The sequence below is a fragment of the Anser cygnoides genome, chromosome 3, assembly GCF_040182565.1.
Source record: "Anser cygnoides isolate HZ-2024a breed goose chromosome 3, Taihu_goose_T2T_genome, whole genome shotgun sequence".
Taxonomy (NCBI): domain Eukaryota; kingdom Metazoa; phylum Chordata; class Aves; order Anseriformes; family Anatidae; genus Anser; species Anser cygnoides.
Genome location: NC_089875.1, coordinates 64528771 through 64553941, shown reverse-complemented (window position 1 = coordinate 64553941; position 25171 = coordinate 64528771). Strand labels below are relative to the sequence as shown.

Genomic DNA, 25171 nt, shown 5'->3' with positions numbered 1-25171 from the left:
TGTGGAGGAGAGAGTATTGCTTTGCTTTGTTTTATGGCTATTATGCAGCTTCCTGAAATTCACCTCATCTCACTTAACGTTGTGTGGTTTTTTTTTTACTTGTTTTTATAGACTACCTCTTTTACTGTTGGTGTTACCATTGTATGGTACAGAGGTAATTTAGGTATTTCCAGTGGCACAACAGGCCCTGTACTAGAAGTGGGATTGTGAATGCTTTTACTCTGCCATGAATTCAAAGTAGTTCACAGCTTTGCTTACACTTCCAAGAGGCATCATGTCTGACGTGACACAAGTGAAAAGTTAGCACAGGGACAGGGAGATAGTCACTCGAATCACGAGGTACCCATCCACAAAGGGTTACTACAACACCTTGACCTCTGCCCATCTATGATGTTTCTGGAAATTATTGCTGAGCAGTAATCTGCATCACCAACCACTGTAAATTACCCATTCTATTACAGTCCCCCCACTACCCACCTCCATCTTGTCTTAACACTTCTTTTTCATACGCCATCATCTTACTCCTTCACTGCTTCCCCCAACAGGGTGTGGGATCTATTTTTTATTTTCCCTGTTCTAACCAGGGACATTATTTCTTTTCCCTACTGCTAATCTGGTTTCTTCTATATCTCCTGCAGGCCATCCTGTAGTTACATTGCTGTTTCAGTCTGGCATTCATTGGACTACTAAAAAATGATACAAAGGTGAGTGGGAGGGAAAAGCAAGGAATAAGGTTTCCAGTCAGGTCAACCTACAGAAATGTCAAAGCTAAAGAACAGAGCAGCCAGAAACCTGTGGCTGCAGTAGGAAGGGAAGAAAGGAAGCCACCCAGACCTACACCAGATAGGAGAAGCCATGTAAACACAGAATAAGTACATGTACACTACTTGGCTTCATCATTTCTGTGGAAGAGTCCAGCCAAGCAGTGACAAACAGAAGGGACATAAATCACTAGATATGCTTATACCATGCCACGCTTTGTGGGCAGGAGCAAGTGAGCTGTGCCCATGCCCTGAGCCAAATGAAACCGCATGAGAAGCAACACTATCTTAGCTCAGGCCTGGCCCTCCACTACACTCCAAAATAGCCAAAAATCCAAAGGCGAGGTAAACAACTGTTACCTTCAGAAGGAATTTTAAAAAAAAAAAAAAAAAAAAGGCAGGCTCAGAGAGAAAACAATGGTAGGAAAAGGGCACAACAGCAGTAGGCAGACAGTACGCAAAAGCTGGGCTGTCTTGCTCCTCTCCATTCAGGGAAGCAGGGAGAAACCAAACAAGTGCTATTCCTCAGCCACGCTTCAGGCTTCCAGCCTGAACGCTGAACGCTAAATGCCTCAATCTGCAACACCTTCCAAGCTGACAACATGCTATTCAAACTCTTTTTCCCTCAACGCTAAAAGGCTAGCACTGTACCATTTTGCTTTTTGCCCACCCCTCACAACGCTATCAAGATAGCAACTTCAGGTAATGCCACTTACTGACATACACAGCTCCCCCATGCAGCAGCTGAATGCATAAGCACCAATGAAACTTATCCACTTTCAGCCTGGGCTTCTGCATCGCAGTGGTAAGAGCTGCCCAGAAGTGGTCACAGTGATGGGCAGTATGATTTGAACTTCATGTGATGCTGATATGTGAAACAGAGAGCTGCACCACACTGTAGAAGGCTGCCTCATGGGCAAGAACACTGATGACTGCTGTGGTAACACCAGCACATGGTAATGTTTGTAACTTTGGGCACCAGCATGGCAGAGGTAGATTTGCCCAAGATTAACCTACTTCTTTTGAGGTCTGAAGCAAACATATTTTTCACCTTGCTTTAATTTGTTACCCCAGATTCAGAAAAACTAACACACTTCAAATACTCTACTAGGACAAAAAGGAAGAAAGGAGAAAGAACAGTTTTTTGGAAGGCAGCATTTTATACAGCTTCTGTTGGTTACCCTATGCTCAAAGTAACAAACTGACAGGTTCTCAAATGTAACCGAGACCTGTAAAATACACTCATTTGAGGCAGATAAGCAAGTAAAAAGATAAGTTATTCAATAACAACTTAGTTTTTTTGGAAATTGATATTTCATGGAAGCATTATGGTTGAACAAAATAATATTTTAACTTTAAAGGGAAAAAAATCGAACCAAGTGTTACTCTACATATAGCAGCTGGCCTTGGAGGTAAAGCATACTTGCTGTATTTGCACAAAATAATCTTTTTTAAATGTTCTTTCACTATCTAAAGGAAACAGAATAAATCCATCTGTGTCAATGAATGGAAAAACAGCACACACGTGTTACTTATGAGTCATTTCTATTACTACAAAAGCCTTACTTTTACTCATCCTGTGTCTAAAGTTCCTGATAAAAAAAAACAGCTTATCTAAATGTACAAAAGCACTGCATCAACTGTAAAGCCTTCCCTGTGCCCCTCCTCTCTCCACTTTATACCAAGTTAAGCGTGCTTGAGAACAACAAGGAACCCTTGGAATTGGTCAATAGATTGATTAATGCACTGTACATAGCAAGCCAAATAGGATCAGGATGTTTACAGGTGTTCTTTTGGTAGACATTAATTGCACTGCACTAACAAGGTAGGCTTCTTTCTGTTAAAGATGCTACTTACAAATAATACAGACAAGAAACCAACCATAAAGGTTACTGAGTAAGAAAAGCACTAAAATATGCTCTTTCTGATAACAGAAGTATAACAAATTATTTAGGCTCTTTAGTATATTGACTAGTTAAACAGCATACAAATACCAGTTAACATTTGGTGCCAAGGAGTGTATGAAGACTGCAGTATGAAAGAAGACAAAAAAAAAAAATCTGTCAGACAGTTTAAATTAAGCATATCTACCCCATCACATAAAGCAATTTAAAAGGAGAATAGAAACAGCAATTTAAAAGGAGAATAGAAACAGAAATTCTTAGCAGCTCCAAACACAGATCCAAGCTTTTACAGTTTATTTCATATGTAATGATCCAGATAAGCTTTCAATGGTCAAACTTTAAAATCACCACCTTCCTGAACTGCATTTGCCAATCCATGGAACAGTAAATAAATTCCCTTGTGCACAGTTTCTCTGATCTATTACCTTTATACTAGCAGTGCAATCCATACAGCTGCAGAACCTTAGGAAGTTAGTAGTCAACTGCTCAGTGGACTGGTAAACTTTGTTAGTCTGTCTATTAAAACAACAAGACACCAAAAGCATTCTGTTTGAACTTCACTCTTCTGTAGTGCAATATAGCAAGCTAGCTGGTGTCTCCATGGAAGAGCTCAGGAAACCATGATTGGCTCAGTGTTCTCCACCTATTTGCAGAGCTCTTTTCTTTCGAAAGCCTCAAGAAACACATGGCTTTCACCAGGCACTGCTACCCCATTAACATTTGTCTTATGGCAACCATACATACCCATACAATTTAAATTTATTCATGGGTTGGTGGTTTCACTTCTACAGGAGAAAAATCAGTTTTAAGTGAAGTAAAAGGCCAAAAGTCTCATCTATACGACCTACACATTACAGCTTTCCTTCCTGAGCCATGTTCATACAAAAATCTATACTAAAACACAAATTTCATGACCTTCTAGCTCCCCTCTCTCATTTATACACTTCATGAACATGCTGGTCCTGTACAGAAATTCATTTTGGGTCATGCAGGTGACACAAAAGCTATTTCATTTCTGTAAAAGGCAGAACTTAAATGGCGCACAGCTGACCTTCCAGATCACAACAAATATCTCAACTCTAATCGTACAGGAAAATTAAAGTCACATGCAAATTTAAGCGTGTAATTCTTAAATTTCTTTCAGACGCCCCAGAGGTTTACCCAACCCCTGTACCCACCCACAACTCTTTTCACAGCCACACAATGAACTGGATCAACGAACTGACCTGTTCCAAATAATTCTTTTTTTTTTTTTTCCTGAGGTATTATTTTTAATCCACACCAGTTCCTGACCCAATTTGCTGCACGATCACACGCATGTCAGAGTAACTGGGAGCAGGCAGCAACATGAGAATGCTTCTGGGAATGACAGGATACGGAAATGAGCAGCCACAGATGTTCTGCCTAAAACCCATATAAAAGCAATTACCACGAAAGCGTGGCCTAAGATTACTTGTCAACACACTTCTTCCCATTTGCTTCGCCCTTCATAGTGTATGTTCTCCATTCTGAGTTAACCATGCAGTCTTCCACTAGGGAGCCCAAAACTTCAGCCTAAACCCGAATCTTCAATTTTTTACCGTTCAAAGCTGTTAGGCTCAATACTTATTTATTTACAAAGAGCAGTGAGTTTAGTTTTATTCTTAAAAATGGGCCAACATGCAAGGTCATAAGTGATTTCTGCAAAGTCAAAATTAATCCCTGCAATATTCTTCGCAGTAAAGAAATAAACTGCATTTGTGAAACAATCTAATACTAAGGCATATCTGTAGAGATTTAATTTGTTCTCCTTTAGTCATGCTGAACAGTAAGTGCAACTAAGGACTTCCCCCACTATGCCTAATTTATTTTCCCTGGATTTCTAGAAGACTAACTCACAAAATTGCCACATATCCAATCCGGGAACATTATCCATCTGAAAGATTGGAAATAAGATGTCCATCTCAGCACGTCGTTATTGTCCACTATAATTTAGACATTCTTCAAATTGCATTTGTATCCAGGAGGGTAATAGCCCTCACATTAAAAAAGCCCTTCATTAAGTGGCTCCCCATCATGCAGGCCATTACAGACTCTAATGCCCTGACCCTGCATAGCCTCAGAGTTACTCTGCTTTTAACAGGCAAAGCAAACAGGGTAAATACCCTACCTTCTCTATCTAAGGGTAAAACCATCAGTAAATATATTAACATGGATAAAACCACCCCTTCACAAATCCCCAGTGACATAAGAAAACACTATTATTTATGTTGTCGCCTACAAAATGAATTTATCCACACATAATAAATACTTCCCTAATACAACTGCAAAAAAAACACATCAACATTGGATTTCATCTTAACAGCAATCTCTAATTTCTATCTTGTACTGTACAATGTATAAAATACATACATCTGAAAGCATATGCATGCTCTAAAGGGCTTGCTTCAACATACAGAAGATGTCTCTTCAGAATTACAAAGACCATTAGGTAAATACTTTGATTACGTTTTCATCACTGTGTTTACAAAAATGTAATACTTGCCTCACACAAAAATATAACCTTGTCTCATACAAAATGCAGATTTTGAGTTGTGGAACTATTTCTACACAAGGAACTAGATAGACAGGCCACTGAACCTAGAAATTATGATGTTGGGAGAAGGGTGCATGTTTTAAAGGTGCATGCATATTATAAAAGTATCCAAAAAAAATGGAATGGCATGGAGAAGGTGAGTAGGAAACATATTTGCTCACTTCCTGTTGCAGTACAAGCTATCAGCACACATCAAATAGAAATAGCACGTAGAACAATTAGTAAGAAGAGATGCTTCTTCCCATAATTTGTAGCTAGTGTTGGCACTGTTACTGGAGCCCACTGTAAGTTGTACAGGAACTCACAAAGAGTCAAACAAAGCTGACAAGGAAAAACATGAATTCACTGAGAACATTAAAAATAAGAACTGTGTCTGGTTGAGGAAATTCCTAAATACTGAGCAGCTGGAAACTGGGAGAGTATGCTAGAGAATTATTAGCACACACTCACTCTTCTACAACCCTTCCCCAGGCAATGTCTAATGGCCACTCTCAAAAACAGCGGATCATCAGCTTGATCTAGCACAGTCACTTTTATATGATCTTGGACAACAGATGTTTTCCAAGCTTTTAATAGGTAATCCAAAAGGTTTTGTCATGTAAGCTGCACTTCTAACCATTTACAAGATGGTATTTAAAGCTATACGCAACCACCTGCCTAAACTATTCATTTTATTTCTAAATTAATCATCATGTGCACTTATTTTTCCCATAATAGGAGTTAAGTGGCTTTTGCCTTCGCTCATAATTTGTGAAATACAATGTAGGTCAGTACAAAAAAAAATCTGAAGTTGCTTTAATTACTCAGAAGTAATTACACTTGTCTTACCAGTAATGATTACTATTACTACACCTGCAAAATGCTTTCCATTATGAGAAGCTTTGACATTTTCACAGCGCTCCATAACATGTGCCATTAGGTCTGAAATTTCCTATGATTTATCCTTCTCCAAAGCAAAACACTGAATTAAAACACTTCCTTGAATCAAAAGAAAAACATGAACTCAATACCCACATTTCTCCCTTTTTCTATTTTAACCTGTCTTTCCCTCCCACCGCCCCCCCAGTCCCCTTAAGACTTTCTGAATGTACTAAAGACTAAAAATTGACATTTGAAAATTGAGCATAATATTCTATGACTACAATGATTCTGGGTGAATCTGGTAAAGTAGAGCCTTGAAAGCTGCACAGTCAGCATAAGGGCATTACCTTTTTACAAACTGTTAAAACAGTGCTCCTGCAGAGATAAAGCTGTACTGGAATACATATTTCTCCAGCTAAGGGCAAGGCTAGGACATTGGATTGGATTCCCAAGGGATAAAAGAGATGAAGACTGCAAACACTGCAAAGGATGTCCACAGAGAGGACTTCAACACAAGAATTAAGAGGCTTCGTGACCATCTAAATGATTATATAGCTTGAGGAGAAAAGATGGGGAGACAAGAGACTCGACCCTAGGACTTCAGTTTCTGCACTGCTCTGGGAAACCTGTCTCTTCTCTCATTCTCACACTGCACAGGAAAAAGTGGGCTAACTCTGATCCCTAGGAGATCCCTAGCTTCTATTAGAAGTTTAGGAAAAAAATAAAATTCAGGCAGTAGTTTAATTTTACCTGTACCTTCATTACCACATCTTATTCTACTTGGATAACTTCTTCTTGAGTAGTGCTTTCTATCCTCAAGTTTCAACAGTAATCAGGCAAGGTGGCAAAAAAAAAAATGCATGGCAGGTTATTACATACAGTTATTTCCCTTCTGCTTTTGCTTAAACCCTCCTGCTGCTCTACTTCCTGCAAACCCACCAAAGGAATTCAACGCTCATCTCAGAACTGTGACATTCTTAGACTTAATTTAAAATTGAATATTGTACTATTTCAAACACAAATGAGGGATACAGCACAGATTTGCAGTCTGAAGGTGGTGAACTTCTTAATGGTATCTCATCAGATGAGACTATTTGCTCACTTGTAGTCTGGAATTCTAACCAAAAGAAAAAGCAAAAATCAGAGAGCCACTTTTGTATTTGTTTTAGATCATCTCCAAAACATTATTCTGGCAGTTTTTATTAAGCAGCCACAATTTCACAGAGATGCTTTAAAAAAAAAAAAAAAACAAAAAAAAAAACACTTCCTCCAGAAGGATAGGAAGCATAGGAAATGGGTCTGTAGCAGAACTGAACAGAAATCAGTTGCCAAATTCAGAGAGCACCATGTCATTTCCTTCTGAAGACTGTCTACGGATGACAGGTATGTTGTTTTAGAGATGCAAGAAGTTGTTACCTTGTCATTTAGATTCAATCAAAATAAAATTCCTCAAATTGGTGTTCTTCCTATACAAGATGTACCTGAAGTCTGTGAATACCAGATTGTGTTTTCTTTGTTTGTTTGTTTGTTTTTTACAAAATGGTGCTTCCACAGCAATTAAAATACCCACAGCATTTTAACAGAGCACCTAACTCTGAAAAATGTAAACTGAAAAGTGACTAACTTTTGCCTTCCTAAGGGAGATATTATTTTGAATTTGTTAATACAAGACCATCAGCATCATGAAGGCTGATGCTTCAGGGCTTAAATTTACTCTTCCGTACACCAACCTGAAGCACCAAGCAGTCCATTAAATAAAGCGTGGAGCTTGCTTAATACATTAACCTATTTTGTAAGACACGGGGCATGGTAACAGCCGCTCATGTCAGTGACTCCAAAGCAGGGGGAACCCAGCTATTTAGCAGTTAAAAAGCAAAATTACATACACTAACAGCCATTAATAATCCAAAACAATACATAAAAGGCAGTGAAGAAATGGTGAAGAGGTTAGGTTACTTCTGTGTGGCAACATTTCCCACCCCTCCTCCACACATATCTCACTTCACAAAACCTTTTAGATACAAATAAAATAGCCATGACCTTTTTTCCTCCTCTGCATGATTAATTACTTAATGTACTATTAATTGGAAAATGTAGCTGAATTTCAAATGCTTTCATTTTCTCAGCATATCATGCTGTCTGGGAAGCACCGATTAAGCTGTTCATCAAAGGTGAGCACGCAAGGTCATGTAGGCTGTACCTCTTCAGTTATTCATTACCTGTCCTAAATACTAATTAACAACAGCAATATTTCCATAAATCAAAGCTTTTCTGATTACCTTCAGATGATGAGCAGTTTGGGTGGGGGAGGGGGCCACAACGATAGTATGGATTTTTGCATGTATCCTTTATTCTAATGCATGCCTGAATAATTCAATCAATACATTAGCTGTCATTTAAGACAGAATTTCACCACAAGTCAACAGGAACTCCACACAGAATAAAAAAGTTAACACTTCCTTTCCCCCTTCCTTATGTCCCCCCTCAACCCCACTTTAGAAGGGGGATTTCATCTAAGAAGGTCTCTCAATTAACAAGATTTACTGTTATAATTATTAGTTTTATTTCTTCTTATTACCACCATTACAAAGTTTAAATTGGAAATCACAGAGCACAGCCCTGAGGCCATATTCAATGAGGTTCTGAACTTTTTAATAGAGAAGCTTATTCCTTCAGTATCCCTGGGGTTTCTCACCTTGAGGCATCTCAGGTGGCAAATAGTGAGGCTCTTGAGCGCTGACGTGTACCCAGTCAAAGTCATCATACAAGTCTTGATGGTAATCACAGGGCCCAGGACCATCATCAAACGTACATCCCCCTAGGGAAGAAACATGTTATTAGTTACAATTCTACGGTTATTTGAAAGCAGAGATCTTTCAAGGTCCATGCTGAGGTGTTTGACCTGTGCACAGCACAACTACGGAGCCCACACAGCCCATGGCACAGCTCACAAGCTTCCCTGCGCAAAGCTCAAGTCTGCAAGCAGCTCATCCATCACTGTTCCTCTCTTTTTACATCTCTGCTTCCTGCAGCCAGTTTCCCTCAAGAGTGCCTTCTGTCAGAGCAGGAAATCACAGGCTGAGTCCCTGATCCCAGGTGAAATCTGGCCCAACATCTGCAGAACAGAGAGCAACAGATTGCCTAGACCACGGGGAAAACAGAAAGCAATAGACGAGGCTAGGAAACTAATAGTGAAAATCAACAACCCTGATGCACTGAAAGCATACCAAGTCTAGACACAAGTACGAGGATAAATACTGTGCCCAAAACAAAAGCAGTCAGGCAGTGTAAGTACAGCTACTTAGAAATGAAATAATTACTGCAGAATGAATTTGATAATCTTGCTTAATTAAATCAATCTAGTATAACAGAATGAAAATTAAAGGTGCTTTTTCAGGGTTACATAAACAACAGATATGAAAAACTTACAACAAAAGTTATGAGGAGAAGTGACAGGCAGAAAGAAGAAGGAAAAGAACATAAAAGATGGAACGGGGAAAAAAAACATATAACACAATAATGTGTCTGCCCTGTTTCATTTCATAAACAGTTGGTTTTGTTTGTTTTTGTTTTTTTTAAGCTACATTTTCCAGTGAAGGCCATTAAGTAGGGTGGTAAAGAGAGAGAAGAAAACATGATGATCAGAAGAGGAGGTCAAGGTTTGAGACAGAAGAAACAAAAGAATCAAAAGAGCCCAGTCAAAGAAAAGTAGAGCATAAACACAAGAAAATACAGATGTCATGCGCACAACTTTGAAGCATTTTATCTCCATTCATGGTAAGCAGCGCTTGAATTTGCTCCTTCTGCTCAAAAATAGCTGGAGAAACTGAAACAGTGAAAGAGAAAATACATAGCATTCATCTTTATTTAGGCAGTATTTTTAAATTCAGAAAATAAGTTATATAAGAACTCAAGAGATAAACATCTCTTGGAAATCGGGGGAGACATTTCTTGTATCCTTTCCTCCCTGTCCTCAGTAGGTTGGGCATATCAATCCAAATAACAGCTGTTCCAACTAAAAATGCTCCTTTAAAAGAATAAGCCAGAGGACACACCAGAAGAATAACAGGAGCATTTGTTTTTACTCCACTGTCCATCTGACTTTTAAACACTAAATATGGGACAAACATTGCAGGTTCCAAGAACAAAGACCATTATGGTAAATACGAGTTTCACCCTAAGATGAGTCACCCCCACACCATGTCTGGTGAGTGCTCTCAGCAGCCCACGCTACACCCCAGAAGAAAATGTGATGGAGGTGGGAAAGAGGGAGGATGACAACAACGAAGAACTACTGTCATTCCTGCCTACTGAACACACACAGATGGCCTGGAATGAGGACTGGCCAGAGAATAAGGAAAGGAGGACGGAGCACGTGTTTCATCAGATTGAGAGTAAAATATTTTTACCTGCTCACAATGGAGTATTTAGCTTTCACGTAAGAGGCAAAGAGTTTACAAAACCAAAGCGTTCATATTTGAGCATGTCCTTCTTATTCAGTTGTATCAGCAAATCTAGACTGTGTCCCAAACTGAGATTATGTTGCATCTTCAGTGAGAGAGAACTCGATTCCCACAGTTGTGAAATTCATTCAAACCTTGTCACTTTGAATTAATGACAAAACAGCCTAAGTTTTAGCAAATTCTATTTCTCTGAAAACACTGTCAGACAGTCATCCCAGGACATCCCTTGGACTGCTTGTTAACCAGTGTGTTGGCCAGTTAAGGACGCCAGGAGGGAAAAGAAACCTCTACGTTTTAGAAAAATTCTTGCTAAAGCCCTGTGCCGTAAAACATTACAGCTTCATATTCAGTTCCACTTCAATAAAACCTTCTCAAATGTTACACTGCAAGAACATAAGCACAACAACAACAAAAACGGAACCAATATTCCATACTCTGTACTGAGCTGATTACTACATCAGTGTCGTTGTCAGACTGTTGAGTGCAAAAGGAGAAATAGTTATGCATCAAAGGAACATTTATGCCTTCAAAAATTCCAACTCCAATGCCCTACTACCACCAAGAGACTTTTCTAATTAACATCTATCATTATAAAGCCAGAAAGGCTGAGAACATAAATCTTGTTCTTTGATTTAACTTACAATACACTGCTATGATCACTCTACAGCAAAAATGTACATTTCCTTCGACATTTAATTGATAAATGAATAGCAGTTTCCCTTAAAGGGAAGTTATCACTGTCTGCTGTCCCAGCACCAAAATGACATATGGCTTTGAAGCACATGCCTGCAGGGCACCCATTACCCTTTTTAATGGTTTAAGTGCCCTCAGTATATAAATTTAAACTACCAATGAATCTTGCAGACTCATTTGGAAGATGAATGTTCTTAATTGCTCGTCTTTGTGCCCACTATTAATTTTAGTTATCAGGTTCTGATTAGTAATAACAACGAGCCTGTTAACACACAGCAGGCAATCCAAAGCTCCTCATGTGTAGCACACCACCGCTGCATCAACAAAACAAGCCAGCATCCTTTTATTGTGTACACACCAACAAAGTTTATCAAGATGGATTATTGACCCGCTACAAAATCCACCCTGTATAGCTACTAAAACCAATGGCTTCTCCTCATGGGGTACACCTCCTCCTCTTACCAACAAAACTTGACATTTCCAGGCAAGTGAAGTAAAAGTCAGTGCTGTAGCTATTTATTCAGTATAACACGATGAGGCGTTTTAAACCCCTGCAGGTTACTCCCTATGATTTAAAGCATGTGCAAATTTGGATCTCCTCTTCTCTGTCTTAACTGTCAATCGCCTGCACGCTATTTCTGTAACTCTGGGTACTTGGCGATAAACCCCATGGAACGAGCTGCAAGGAAAACTACAAGGAGAAGAGGTGATGGATGGATGAAGCCTGCAGTAATGTATTTTGTTCCCAGTCATTTATTCAAAACCATATACTTTTTAAATCAATATTTAATCACCCAAATCTAAAACCACATCTGACAGAAATACTCCATAGTTCAGGATTTCTTAGCACCCTAATTCACTTCCTGGGCTGCTATTCACAATAACATACAGCATTGTTAGCAGAAGAAAGAAGATAGACTAGATGAATGCTTAGTATTTTCCAGTGAGGTTCAGCAGCTGAAATCAAATACATATTGCTATCTCCTAACATTTTGCAAAGAGTCTGCTATCTTCTACAAATGACAAGTTAGAAATCTCCAGCTCTGACAATTGCAACTTTCCCCAAAACTCAATAAAAAGGTACTCCACTACCAACCACTGCCCAGTTACGTATCACCACCACCTTCCTTTCACTACGGCTGATGTATAACCTACAATTTATCTTCAATACTACCCTGCTAATGGGATTCGTGCATATCTATCAGCACACATGGCACGCCACAAACATTGATTTGTGCACCTCTGCTCAATATCTCAGCAGGAAGCACACAGCACTGACATTCAAATGCTCTTGGAGCTTGCAGTACCTAAATCCAGATTTACCTTACATTTCTAATACCATCCACGAGGAAAAGGCAGCATTGGGATCAAAGCATTAGACCAGACTTGTCCAACCTCAACAGCCCGATGTGGGCTTGGAGATGGGCACACAAGGCAGCCAGCATCCTCCCTTCAAATGATGCTGCCATCACCTGTGGCCATGGTCCAGAAGGGCCAGACAGGGCTCTGCCGAGGAGGCAGCCCAGCCCTGGCTTCAGAGGAGCTGAGGCCAAGGCTTGACAGCTAGAAGAAAACGAGGCAGTCCAGCAGAAACACATAGTCTGTCGACAGCACTGCTGGAAATGTAAGGTAAGAAAACAGAAGGAATTTTAAATCTGGACGGTTATTTTTGTCAAACTGCTGAATGCATTTTAGGTCAACTCAATTTGTTGGGTTTTTGAAGAAGTATCTGGGAAACATTCATATTCCACTGAAGCCAAGCAAATCAACAATTCACTGTTTCCATTATCTTTTCCCATAAGTTTCACTATGTTATTAACTTCAGGTTAAGCACACCTAGAATTCTCACACTTTCCTTTTCAATATCCTTCAAATAGGAGTGATAAATCATGCTGGCCTCATAAAAATTTCCTGACTATGTGCCCGTTTTCATTTATAAAAGATAAAGAATCTTTAATGTTCATTATAAAAAGAAAAATATTAATATCCCACACCAAACTCTGGAAAAAGAAATTAAAGTTCCACGAAATAATGTCATTAAGATTAACCCAAATTTAATCTCAAAATCCTTAAGATTAACCTAAATTTAAAAAAGATCATATTAGTCAGGTTTACACATCACCTATAAAAAGGCATTTAAAGACACTTGAATTCAAAAACAAATTACTTTGTTTGTTTTTTAATATTACTGTGATATTTATTTAGCAGTAATCAGTACTGGCACTGCTCTGATTTTGATATCTCCTACATTTTTTTTTATAAACCCAGAAAAGATGGACTGAGTCATTTTTTCCCCTACGAGGATTAAAAAAAAAAAAAAAAAAGGAAGAAGAATATGCTACAGACTAAGACAAGCATGTGCCTGTAACACCCACTAATAAATAGATACCCAGTACAACTTTCCTGTGACCTTCCAGCTCAATAGCTCAGGTCAGAAAACTGATTCAGATTTTGAACGAATTATTTTTTATCTAAAAATTCAAATATCATCACTACAGTTCCTAGAGACCACATCACTTCAACTATTTAGAAGAGAAGCAGTCAGTTTTAAGTGTTCTGCACACCAAAATTTCATGAAATTTAACATATCTATAAAAGTTATTAGGAATGGCATTATAGAAATACTATACTGGAGATCTAATGACTTCTAGATGAACAAAACTACTCCCCCATACCATCTAAAAATTCTGTATGCCAGTTTTCATATTTAATTAGACATTAACAACTCCAGTGCCCTTTAAAATATACTCGGAAAAGCAATGCACAAAACTATCCAAAACATTCAGGTAATACCAAATGATAAAAGTAGCTGATGAAGAATAATACACGTTTACCAGCCACTCCTTATGCCATCTTAAAAAAAAAAAGACCTTTAATATCCAAGGAGTAGGGGAAGGGTATGGCTAGACTTTTCTAATCTGACAAAGAATATGTAACAACATAAACAAGGTACTAATTTTGAAGTCTCCTATAGTAACCGTATCTAACTACTCAAAGTCCCAAATACATTCTCACCCAACCTGGCACTAAATTTCAGAAATTAGTAATGAAGCAATGAAAGACAACTGTATATTATGGTTTTGGCACCAGGCTAGACAGAAAGGACATTGGAGTACCTGATCTGATTGTTTCTTAAACTAATTGATTTTACAGGTGTTCTTCACTACTGATTTCTATAACCTATCAGCATTACAAAGGCATTTTTCTGCCATGGAATGACATGTATAGAAGGACAGCTGAAAGAACACATACTGAGAGATTATTTTTGAGATCTATTATTGTATCTCACTACCCCTGGTGTTATGCAAAATATACTAGTAACATATTGAATGTCATGTTCCTCAGTTTTAAAGAGTTGGTTATAAAGCCAGAAATTCACCCACCAAAACCAAGCAGATGACTAAGATGAGTGGGGAAAAAAAAATCTAGTATAAAAGAACAGTTATACTACACTCACACAACAAACTTTCTTCATCATAAGTTTTGCTTTATACAGGGATCTGTTACCAATGGTTTCTTTGGGACTCGTATGTATGAAGGTGTCATACCAGGAATGAAATACTCTTTTCTCATCCAGTTCAAATGACTTGTTGGAACAAACTGCTCCTTTTATTCAATATCATGCTTTTATTTTTTTCCACCACCTGCTGCAAAAGCATAATGACTACCTCTAAATCTATCAAAGTAGATAGCTCCATGGTAAGAAGCCAGTACAAAATTATGTTTATCTGGAATGTCAGATAAAAGTCCTGTGAAAATTTAATTTTTCTGCTCACGCTGATTGGTGAATTTGAAGCTTGAAGAGGACAGAGGCACTGTATCAGGTCTCTTGTCAGTCATATATCCAGGAACAGGTACTGCATTTAAAATCACCTACCCACCACATTAATTTACCTGTTTCTGTCACAGTATGCCTCAAATCACAGAATGTTTTCATCTTTTCAAGGCCCTACATTATTTCTGTTACAATCATTCTAAAACACACTGAGAGAAGAGCATTCATATATTAAAGAATATACTATGAATTGCTGTTAATGCAGCGTGAGAATAAATTTTAATGACTTATGTTTAAATGCTTATGTTCAGTATTGCCTACTGAAATACAACTGAAATAACCTTAATTAACCTATGGCATCTAAAAATACAGAAGGTCAGAAATACTATTTAATTTTTAAAAAAATACCATGAAAACTGTGGCACTTAAAGAAAATGACAGGTTCTCCTTCATTACAGAGAGAAGCAATACCAAGCACTAACAATATTTATCTTCTTTGCAATGATATCTTATTTTGTAGTACTGGAATTCATTACACAAAGCATGACTGATTATAGTTAAGAGCAATAAAAGTCAAGTAAACTCAATTACCTGCAAACACCTTTTAAAATTTTTTAGCTTTGTTCCCATTATCAGTATGTTTTAATCATCCTCTTAACTTATTAACTTGAACGTGGAAATCTCTGTCTCATCCGGAAACACCAGTGGAATATAAACAATAATAGCTTAAAAGGAAACATGTCTGATTATTCTTAAAGGAGTTTTATTTGATTTTCAATGTAAGACTTGTGTTGGTGTTAGAACAGTCAAGATAATCTAAAATAGACCTGTAAATATTTCAGAATAGTAAGTTCACAAGACCACTCCTAAATCACTACATGATATAAATCACTTTGACATTAAAAATCAACCACACCCCCAACAGTCATAAAGCAGTACCACAACTTATAAAAGCAAAAAATAAAATAAGGTCATAACCAAGTCCCATCTATACATACATTTTTCATTTTGTGTCCATCTTCCATATTCCTTATTAATAGCATGCAGTAGCTTATTATAGAAAGGAAAAGATTAGATTTAGAAAGGAAAAGGAATTTGAGAAATACTAGGTATAAATTACAAAGAATGCAGACAGACATCCTTTCCTACAACCATCAGGAAAAGATGCCACTATTAATCCTAACGCAGATTTTGGGAGAGAATGAAGATTCCCAGTGAGATGTAGCCTACCTGGCCATGCCATTTATTAGATAGCTTCTATTAAAATATGTTCTTTCCCTCTACACTATGTCTGGAAATGGTTTCTTCATCTCTGATTTTAAAAGATACAATATTGATAGGCTGCAGGAAAACTTTCCATGCTTTACCATCAGTGAACAGGATGAAAAAGAGAAGGAGATGAAGGGGGAAGAAGATCAGTGTCTACTACACTGTCTGTACTTCAGTTTCTAAGAGAAGCAAAATGTAATCTGAACAAAAGTGCCTTTAAATTTCTTCCTGTTCTTCAGGGAAGGGGAGGCTTTCTGTTCTTTATCAGAGAGGCGAGAACTGCTAGCTGTGGAGAGTTACAGTTGTTGCAAGTTGTTTGCCATGTTTCCTTCATCCTTACCTGGCACGGGCATGGCAATAAAGAGCAAATAGCCATATGCATGGAGATCACTTTACATAACTGAAGCTACCAGGACATTTCCCATGTCAGCTCACAAGGTATTCCTAAAACTATTAAGAGATTCAACGGTTTCATAAAGCTATGAACAGACTTTCATTAATACACAAGTGTCAACATCCACAAAACACCAAGGATATTTTGTATTTCAGCTCATAGGCTGTGAGCTTTAGTATTCCTCCTGCGCACTGAGCAGACTTCTGACCAATTGCACTGGTGACAGGGATACACCATTCGAATACAAATACTGGGGGGATAAGGTGGGGTAAAGTCATATCATATTTTTGTGACTCTACCAAGAATCAGAAAAATGCCAGCAAGTAAATTCTATGACTTCAAAGACAATTGAGAGCTCCAAAGTGAAATCAATCACTCTGATTATTTATGGCTATGTGGTCTTAGAATGCTACTTCCGAAAATAACACCTTTTTTAAAGGCACTGTTAATGCTTATTTATAGAAAATCTTAGGTAGATATCACAGTCTCTGGCATTTCTCCTAAATGTTCTCACAATATGCTGTTAAAAGTTAATGGATAAGAATGCGATCAAACTCAGTAGGAGTGCTGAGCGAAGACAGCCCAACATCCATTACATTAAATCACAAAATCTTCTATAGATTCAAAGTGCTAGGTTATTTCGTAGCCTGCTCACCAAGACAAAAAGGTGAAACAAGGACTCGGAAGGAAAAAGTTTACAGCTAACTTTTAGCTCTACTAATCATGTCAGCAATTCAACCAGAAAAAAACAGGCCTAACGACTACATCAGCCACCCTATTAAAATTTTGACAGTTTAACCATAAAATATGGTGACAGGGGAAAAATAGGTTAATTAAAATTTCTTCTGAAAACCATCTCTTATTGAGAGTAGATACAGGTATCAAAATTTTGCCTAGTGGATGAAGGCGCGAGTTTCCAGCTGGGCAGTAGGAGTAACCATGCAACACAAAAAGGAGTCAGATCTGAGGTCAACATAAACTACCAGAAGCTACCTCAATGCCAGTGCAGAAGCCAAATGAATGAGGAAATAAGGGAAGAGTGCATAAATTATATACAACAAACTATAAAAGGGGCTCAAGGAACAGAAGGACAAAGAATATGGAATAAGGAATATGGTCAACATGAAAGCTGAGGACTTCCTAGGAAGAGCTGAGCATTAGGTGAAACAATTACAGGAATTACTCCCCATTCCTGCCATTGACAAGGATGGGCAAATAGAAAGTCCAGTAACAGGAAAATAAACTCTTAAGTAAAAAGAAAAGAATGGGGTAAGTAAGGGAAAAAGAAAAAAAAAAAAAAAGAAAAAAAAAGCATGGAAGATGTGAAGATGTGACTGTACAAAGCAAGAAATTGAGGCAGAAAATAATTCTAATTAATACAGTGCTAGAAAACTGTATTTGTGTTCAGAGTCCTTATGAAATATGCACAGTGTTTTCAATAAAATTGAGGAGTTCTGCTTTGATGAGACTGTGCATAGAACTCTAAATGGTCATGCAAAAAGGAAGATCAAATTAAATACAAGGAAATGAAAAAGACTGATGTTGAAAATGATCTAAGCTGTTAAAAAAGATCATTTCTGAAGCCATTGAAGGAGCTAAGTCCAAGAAGCTGGAGAGATGACTGAAGAGTTCAGGCATGGTATAAATCCAGAGTCACAGGAGAAAAGGATAACAGGAACCTCTCAGAGAAGATCTTTCAATATATGACACAAAGATACACGAAGAATTATGCTAGCAATGAATCAAAGAACTCAGACAAATGATTGAGAGGAGTAAGGTATAATACTGAGATCAAAAGAATCTTTTTACACACAGGCAATGCTGACCTAAAAGCCAAATCTTTTTACATCATAAGGATACATACCCTTTGCAGTTAATGCTCTAGTTTCCCATGGTACAGCAAGAAAATGGTCATAAACATTTTTAATCAGTACGGGGCACTTCAAGTGTTCTCATGCAATCCAGCAATATTCTCATGAAAGAAAGGCAAGAAAAAGGAACAACGTATTTTGAAAATGCAGACATTCTGTGAAGTTGAATAAGCACTGGAAAAGGCTGCCAGTGAGGCTGTGGAGTCTCCTTCTCTGGAGATATTCAAAACCAGCATGAGTGTGGGTCCTGTGCAACGTGCTCTACATGACCCTGCTTGGCAGGGGTCATGACCAGATGATCTCCAGAGGTCCCTTCCAACCTCAACCATTCTGTGATTCTGTTTCTATATCCATAAAACAAAGTTTTGAAATTTAAAGAAAGATTTGCTAAGATACAGACCAGCAAATGGAAGATCTCAGGAGGACTGGCCCACTATTTACAGAATCACAGGATGGCTAAGGTTGGAAGGGACCTCTGAACGCCATCTCCCTGCTAAGCAGGGCCACCCAGAGCAAGGAGCCCAGGACCCTGTTCAGATAGCTTTTGAAAATCTCCAAGGAGGGAAATTCCACAGCCCCTGTAGGCGGCCTGTACCAGTGCCGGCACAGTTTTTACCTGCACAGGAAAAAAAAAAAATATATCTTTTACCTTGTGTTCAGAGGAAGCCTCTTATGTTTCAGTTTGTGCCCGTGGCCTCTTGTCCTTTTGTCCTTGCACTGAGCACCACTGAAAATAGCCTGGTCCCATCTTCTTTGTACCTTCCCTTGAGTATTTTTAGACAGTGGTGAGATTCCCCCAAGCCTTCTCTTCTCTAAGCTGAGCAATCCCAGCTTTGTCAGCCTTTCCTCACAGGAGAGGTGTTCCAGTCCCTTCACAATCTTGGTGGACCTTTGCTGGACCCTTCACATCTGTCTTGTACTGGTGAGCCCAGTACTGGACACAGTACTCCAGGTGTGGCCTCAACAGTTCTAGATAGAGGGGAAGCATCAACCTCCTTCAACCTGCTGGCAACACTGCTCCTACCGCAGCCCGGGATACCGTTAGTCTTCTTTGTGGCTAGGGCACATTACTGGTTCATGTTTCAACCTGGTGTCCACCAGGAACTCCAACTCCTTTTCTGCAAAGTTGCTTTCCAGCTGACTGGCCCCCAAAATATACTGCTATTGAGAGTTGCTCCTACCAAGGTGCAGGACTTCACTGAACTTCATGAGTTTCTTATTAACCCATTTTTCCTTTTGAGGCCCCTCTGGAAAGCAACATGACCTCGTGTATCAGCCACTTCCCCCAGTTCTGTATCATCTGCAGACTTGCTGAAGGTGCACTCTGTCCCACCATCCAAATTATTAATGAAGATGTTAAGCAGGACTGGGCCCAGTATTGACCCCCAGGGTACACTACTAGTTACGGATCTCCAACTAGACTTTGTTTTCTGTGAGATCTTCATAGACAAACTGATGAAGTGCAGGTTAGATAAGACAATGAGGTGGATCACGAACTGGCAGGCTCAGAGCGTGGTGATCAATGGAACAGTGTCAAAGCCTTACTGACATCTAGGTAGATTATATTTGCTGTTGTCTTTCATGTGCCTGGAAATGGTTTCCAGGATCAGCTGTTCCATCGCCTTTGCAGGGATTGAGGTGAGGCTGAACAGCCCGGACTTCCCTAGGTCCTCCCCTTTTGCCCAACCTAATATTGTTTGAAATACTGCCTTATCTTAAACTTCTCTCAGTAATACTTCACATTTCTCTGATAGCAAGATGAAGCTCTGCACAGCCTTACTAGTTTTAACACACTTTATTCAATCACACAGGCCAGTATAATGTAGTCCATTGCACTACATTGCTTACACATGGACTATAAAGTATCAGAGAAAAGCTAGAGATAAAACCCCGAATTATAAATATATATATATGTATATATTAAACAAGCTGAGAGCAGAGAACACACAGAAATAGAGATTTATCTTTTATCTTCTACCCTTCCACTTTAGTCTCACAAATCTAAGTCATTCTTTAAAGGTGCAGTATAGAATCAAATGAACATCAAATGGATTATTCATTTCACATGCTACTCTTACTGTTAGTAGTTAACTTCATTCTTCAGCAAAGTAAGATTTATCAAAATATTTCACAGACTATCAGGATAATATTTTAGGTAGATTTGATTAGAAAAGAGTCATTTGGCAACAAAACTAGTGAACACAGGCCACACAAAAATATGCTAACAACTCACTTTCCTCCTTTACATTGTGCAGGTAAATCACTTCTTACCGTTCTAGACTGATATAACATATAAACCGTGCACATAAGCATATGACATGTCTCTCTTATCTCAGCATCATCACAATTAAGCCTCAATGAGACCTCTAATGAACAAACAACACAACCCATCATATTATCTTGGGCAAAGCTTACCGGTATACCACCCAACTTAGTTCATGCAATAAAAATTGCTCTCTCCAGACAAATTGCGATGTACTCACAACACTTTAGTGAGAAATCACTATTTTAGGATAGAAATATTTACAATCCAAAGTGTATTTCTACTACAATTTAACCAACAAAGAAAATGTTACTCTGTGACTCCCCACGGACTTGATCTCAAATATTTTTAATCTCCAAATCTGCACTTTAGTTTCAACAGAAATAACTACTGCAAGAATACTGAGCTGTATTATGGTAATTTTAAAGCAGACAAGTTGTATTTAATCCCTCTGCTTCTTAAATGGAGAAATACTCTCACTGGGGTGGCTTTGTGAAACAGCGTATAGGTAAGCCTTAAGGTTAGATTAATCCTATGCCAGACTGTGTAATGAAGTTGTAGCATTTTGGAGCCAATCATCTGTTCATGTTCTGAAGACATACAGCCCAAAGCACCACAGAACAGAGAAACACGATCCCTACAATCTTACAATTCCAGCACAAGTAAAAATGTATCCCTTTATGTTATATATATTGAATACAAGACTAGTACAACGAACCCTATGGCTTGTCTTGGTAGGCACTGACAGGCTACCAATAACAGGCTCTGAGCAGAAAACTACTATTCAACCTTAAAATTTTACAGCTAAATTAGATATTTTCATGAAAAAAAAAAATCAGCTTCACACTAAATAGTAGTTAAGAAGTTATTCAAAACATCTAAGGAAAAAATATGAAAAGCCTTTGAAAAAAGTCAACCATATTTGTATATATATAACCACCTAGCTACTTTTTTCTTTAAATAGCACTTCAGAAGTCAGTAACCGAAGCTACAGTCGTAAGACTAACTACACTCTGGAAAGGATGCTGCATTTTATGTTTTCCATATGATTCACTCTTCAGAGTACTGAAGCATGTTCCTTACTCCCCATTCTCATTAAAAAAAAAAAAGTCTCAAACTTGGCTCTTCTTACTAGCATCTCTTTCTCGAGCTAGACAGGGCATTTACACATCCAGCTAGAACTTGTGGAAATACTACATGCCTACGTTTTCACAACATCTTCAGTCACCATTCGCTAGTGTATTCACAAAAATTTATATATGACAAAATATTCACTTCCTGGTATGCCACTACCTAAAAAAGGACAGTTTGGTAGCAGTATGATAACCATCTGAAAAGGTATCAGAAGATCAAGAATGAGTTAAAGGTTGCCTTATATCTCAGCAAATGATGAAAACCTCATGAAAGGAGAAAACAGCTGAAGAATTTTTATTTAATTATTATTTTTAAAACCCGAGAAAATAAATTTATATTATTTCAGTGGGCAATGTGTGCCCTGTAGCCCACATTACTTGCCACTGTGTACATAAAAAAAAAAAAACACCCTCCACAAAAGAAACATTCTTCTGACTTTTTTTTTCTAATTATTATTATTTATTTTTCTGTACTATAACTTAAAGAAAGCTAAAAATTGTAAAAATTGGTTCTGCACTACCAAGATACCTTTTTTAAGTTAAGGCACAGGACATAATGCAGAGCTATACAGTCGAAAGAAAATACTTCATGAAGAGAAGAACCCAAGAAATAGAAATGTTTAATACAATATAAAAATCAATATTTAATAACCACCATGTAATCCGGATGCAATGAATAAAGCAACAAGCATAATAAAATTTTGTTGGTTTTAAACTGAAACACTTCAGTACCAGAGGAATATACATAATGTATAATATAAAAAAACAGCCTCAAGGTGTGACCAAAAGCTTCTCACGCCCCCCCCATCTTTTGCTATAGTCCACCCCACAGAAGTATGAAAAACAATAAATGTTTTGTTCATACCACCACAGTAGGTTAATCACATTTTCATAAGGAACAAGAAGTGACAGGTGTAGACTATTGAAATTGCCAGTTTAAGTTCAAACAAACTCATGTCACCCACTGGGGCTGTGAGATTCTGCCTTCTTTAGGCTCCTGTAATTCTGAATATTTGCACACGCTTCTGAGGCACAAAGATGTACTCTAGGTCTTCTATCTGCATCTCATCTCTGGATATCCTCTTTTGCAAAGACATTTGCAAACATTTTTCTCTATGCAGTTAACTCCAATATAGCCCTGAACCAAAGTGTTCTCCTTCTGACTAAACTACATTTCAGGTTGTCTTCCTGACAAGATCTGGCTATCTGAGCAGCACAACACAGCTACAAAAGCCTTTTTACTCCTTTCCTCCCATCTTGATCTCAGGTCAGCACCTCCTTTCTCAAGTATTACAGACACCACCATCCATCACTCACATCTGCATTCGAGCCTTTTCCTGCGTCCTTCACTCCAGCTGTCTCATTTTTGAAGGGTAACTAAAAAGCTTCTCCCAGACACTTTCTTTGTAACTCTTCCAGCTTTCATCTCCCCTTAACCCAATCACTTCAGCATCTCCTCTATGCCCTTGATAAACGCATCTTCTCCCACTCCTATCTATTCACAGTACTGCTGAAAAGACTCTTTAAGCCCATCACTTTGGCTGCATTCCACTTTCACTTCCTCTCTCCATTTTAACAGAAGAAACGTATTTTTGTAACCATTCACTGTTTATGCCCACTTACAGAAAGCCAGCCAATTCAACTCAACAGAACTAGTGGCAGCAACTGTACAAAAAATTATCCCTTTTCCTTTGCTGATGGATTTTTCTGGTTTAGCTGATTAATACAACCTGGAGAGTAATGGAGGAGCGGGACTGAAGAGTCAAACAAGCGCCATAAAAAGGAAATGACACAAGTCTGTTGTTAGGAGTTAGGAATAAGGCAGATGCATGTAGAGGGAGGCCAGAGAGCACAGAGCATTAAGCATGAAAGCCAGCAAACCACGTGGCCAGCTATGCTTCCTGCTTTCAGCTGCCTTAGGTCGCCAATGCAAAGATCACAGACAGTCCAACCCAGCTGAGCTGCCAACATCATTGCTTAAATTCAGAGCTGCTCGCCTGACAAAGTGAGTAGGGAGGTAACAACCTGCCACTGCTCTTGAAAGAGAGATTTTAAGTAACTACATGTGCCCTGGTACTGTCTCTGGGACTAAGTGTATCTCAAAACTGGCAGAGCCAAACCAAGAGGCCACCAGCGTTGTCCACAGTCTCACAGGGCTTTCATCTCTTACTGGCTACGGAGCAAACAGAACTGAACAAGACCAAATTTGCCAACACACATTTTTCACTAGCCAAAAAACAACACCAAGATATTGCTGGTGCTTTCTTGTACAAGACAACTCCTCGTAACACTTACATGTGTTTATGCCCACGTATCAGATTTTTGGGGAAAGTACAATTCAGTGGTGATCAGTCTGTCTTTGGATGGCAGATGGGGTCTTCTGTCCAGCAGTGCCTGTGGTGCCCATGCACCATTACACCTGTGTGATGTTCTTTGTATAGTCCAGTTTCATGGAAAGCACTCCTGATCTACCAGTCCAAGTTAGTTTCCCATAGAGTACCTTGGCAGACACAGCATTACATACTCAAGTTCTGAAAGACATTTTACAACAGTTTTGGAGCCTATTCACGTAGTATAGTAGTTGTTTTAGATGCATCTACAGATGTACTGCAAACCAGGAAGAGTAGTATGGTGCTCACTTGGGGGGGCAGGGGAAAGTTAACATATCAACACTGTTTTGATCCCATCAGCTCAACTTTTTGCTTGACCACAGCCCTCTCAAAAGGTGAAAAAGCACTGTCTGGTGACAGAAATGATCTTCTGTAAATCAGGAAAAAAATCCTTCACACTTTGTAGAACTAAATCACTGCTCAGAATTTGCTGCAAGGCACTCTAATAATCAATCTCATGGACTAGCCAACGAGCTAGTTTTTAGCACTGGCTTTGTACTGAAGGTCTGTTCAACACCCCATTTCACAGTGGAAAATGCTGATGGCTGATGTTGTGTTGTTCTATTTATAAAGTATACTGATACAGTCTACTACCAAGCTTACCTAAAATACCCCTAGTTAATTAGTTTCCACTGTTCACTGTCCCTGTAATTGGTTATGCTTTTCAGTGTCTACAGAAACAGCTCAAATGAAGAAACCTGAAGAGTCCTTAAGAATATTAATGCTTCACATATTCAAAGTTCTTATCTACGTTACCCTTAACTTACAGTACAGTTATCTATGCTGATGACATCTGCCTGGGTACCTAATCTTAACCCT

The 25171-nt window shown here is 38.5% G+C and overlaps 1 protein-coding gene across 4 annotated transcripts in view; it reads right to left on the bottom strand.

Annotated features, from left to right (window-relative positions):
* Nucleotides 1–25171, bottom strand: part of PTPRK (protein tyrosine phosphatase receptor type K) — a 421511-nt gene that overhangs the window by 324101 nt on the left and 72239 nt on the right. For all 4 annotated transcript variants that reach the window (XM_066994303.1, XM_066994304.1, XM_066994305.1 and 1 more), the window contains exon 2: nt 8797–8919. In XM_066994303.1, the coding sequence (XP_066850404.1) occupies nt 8797–8919 (123 nt within the window). The remainder of the gene's footprint in view (nt 1–8796; nt 8920–25171) is intronic.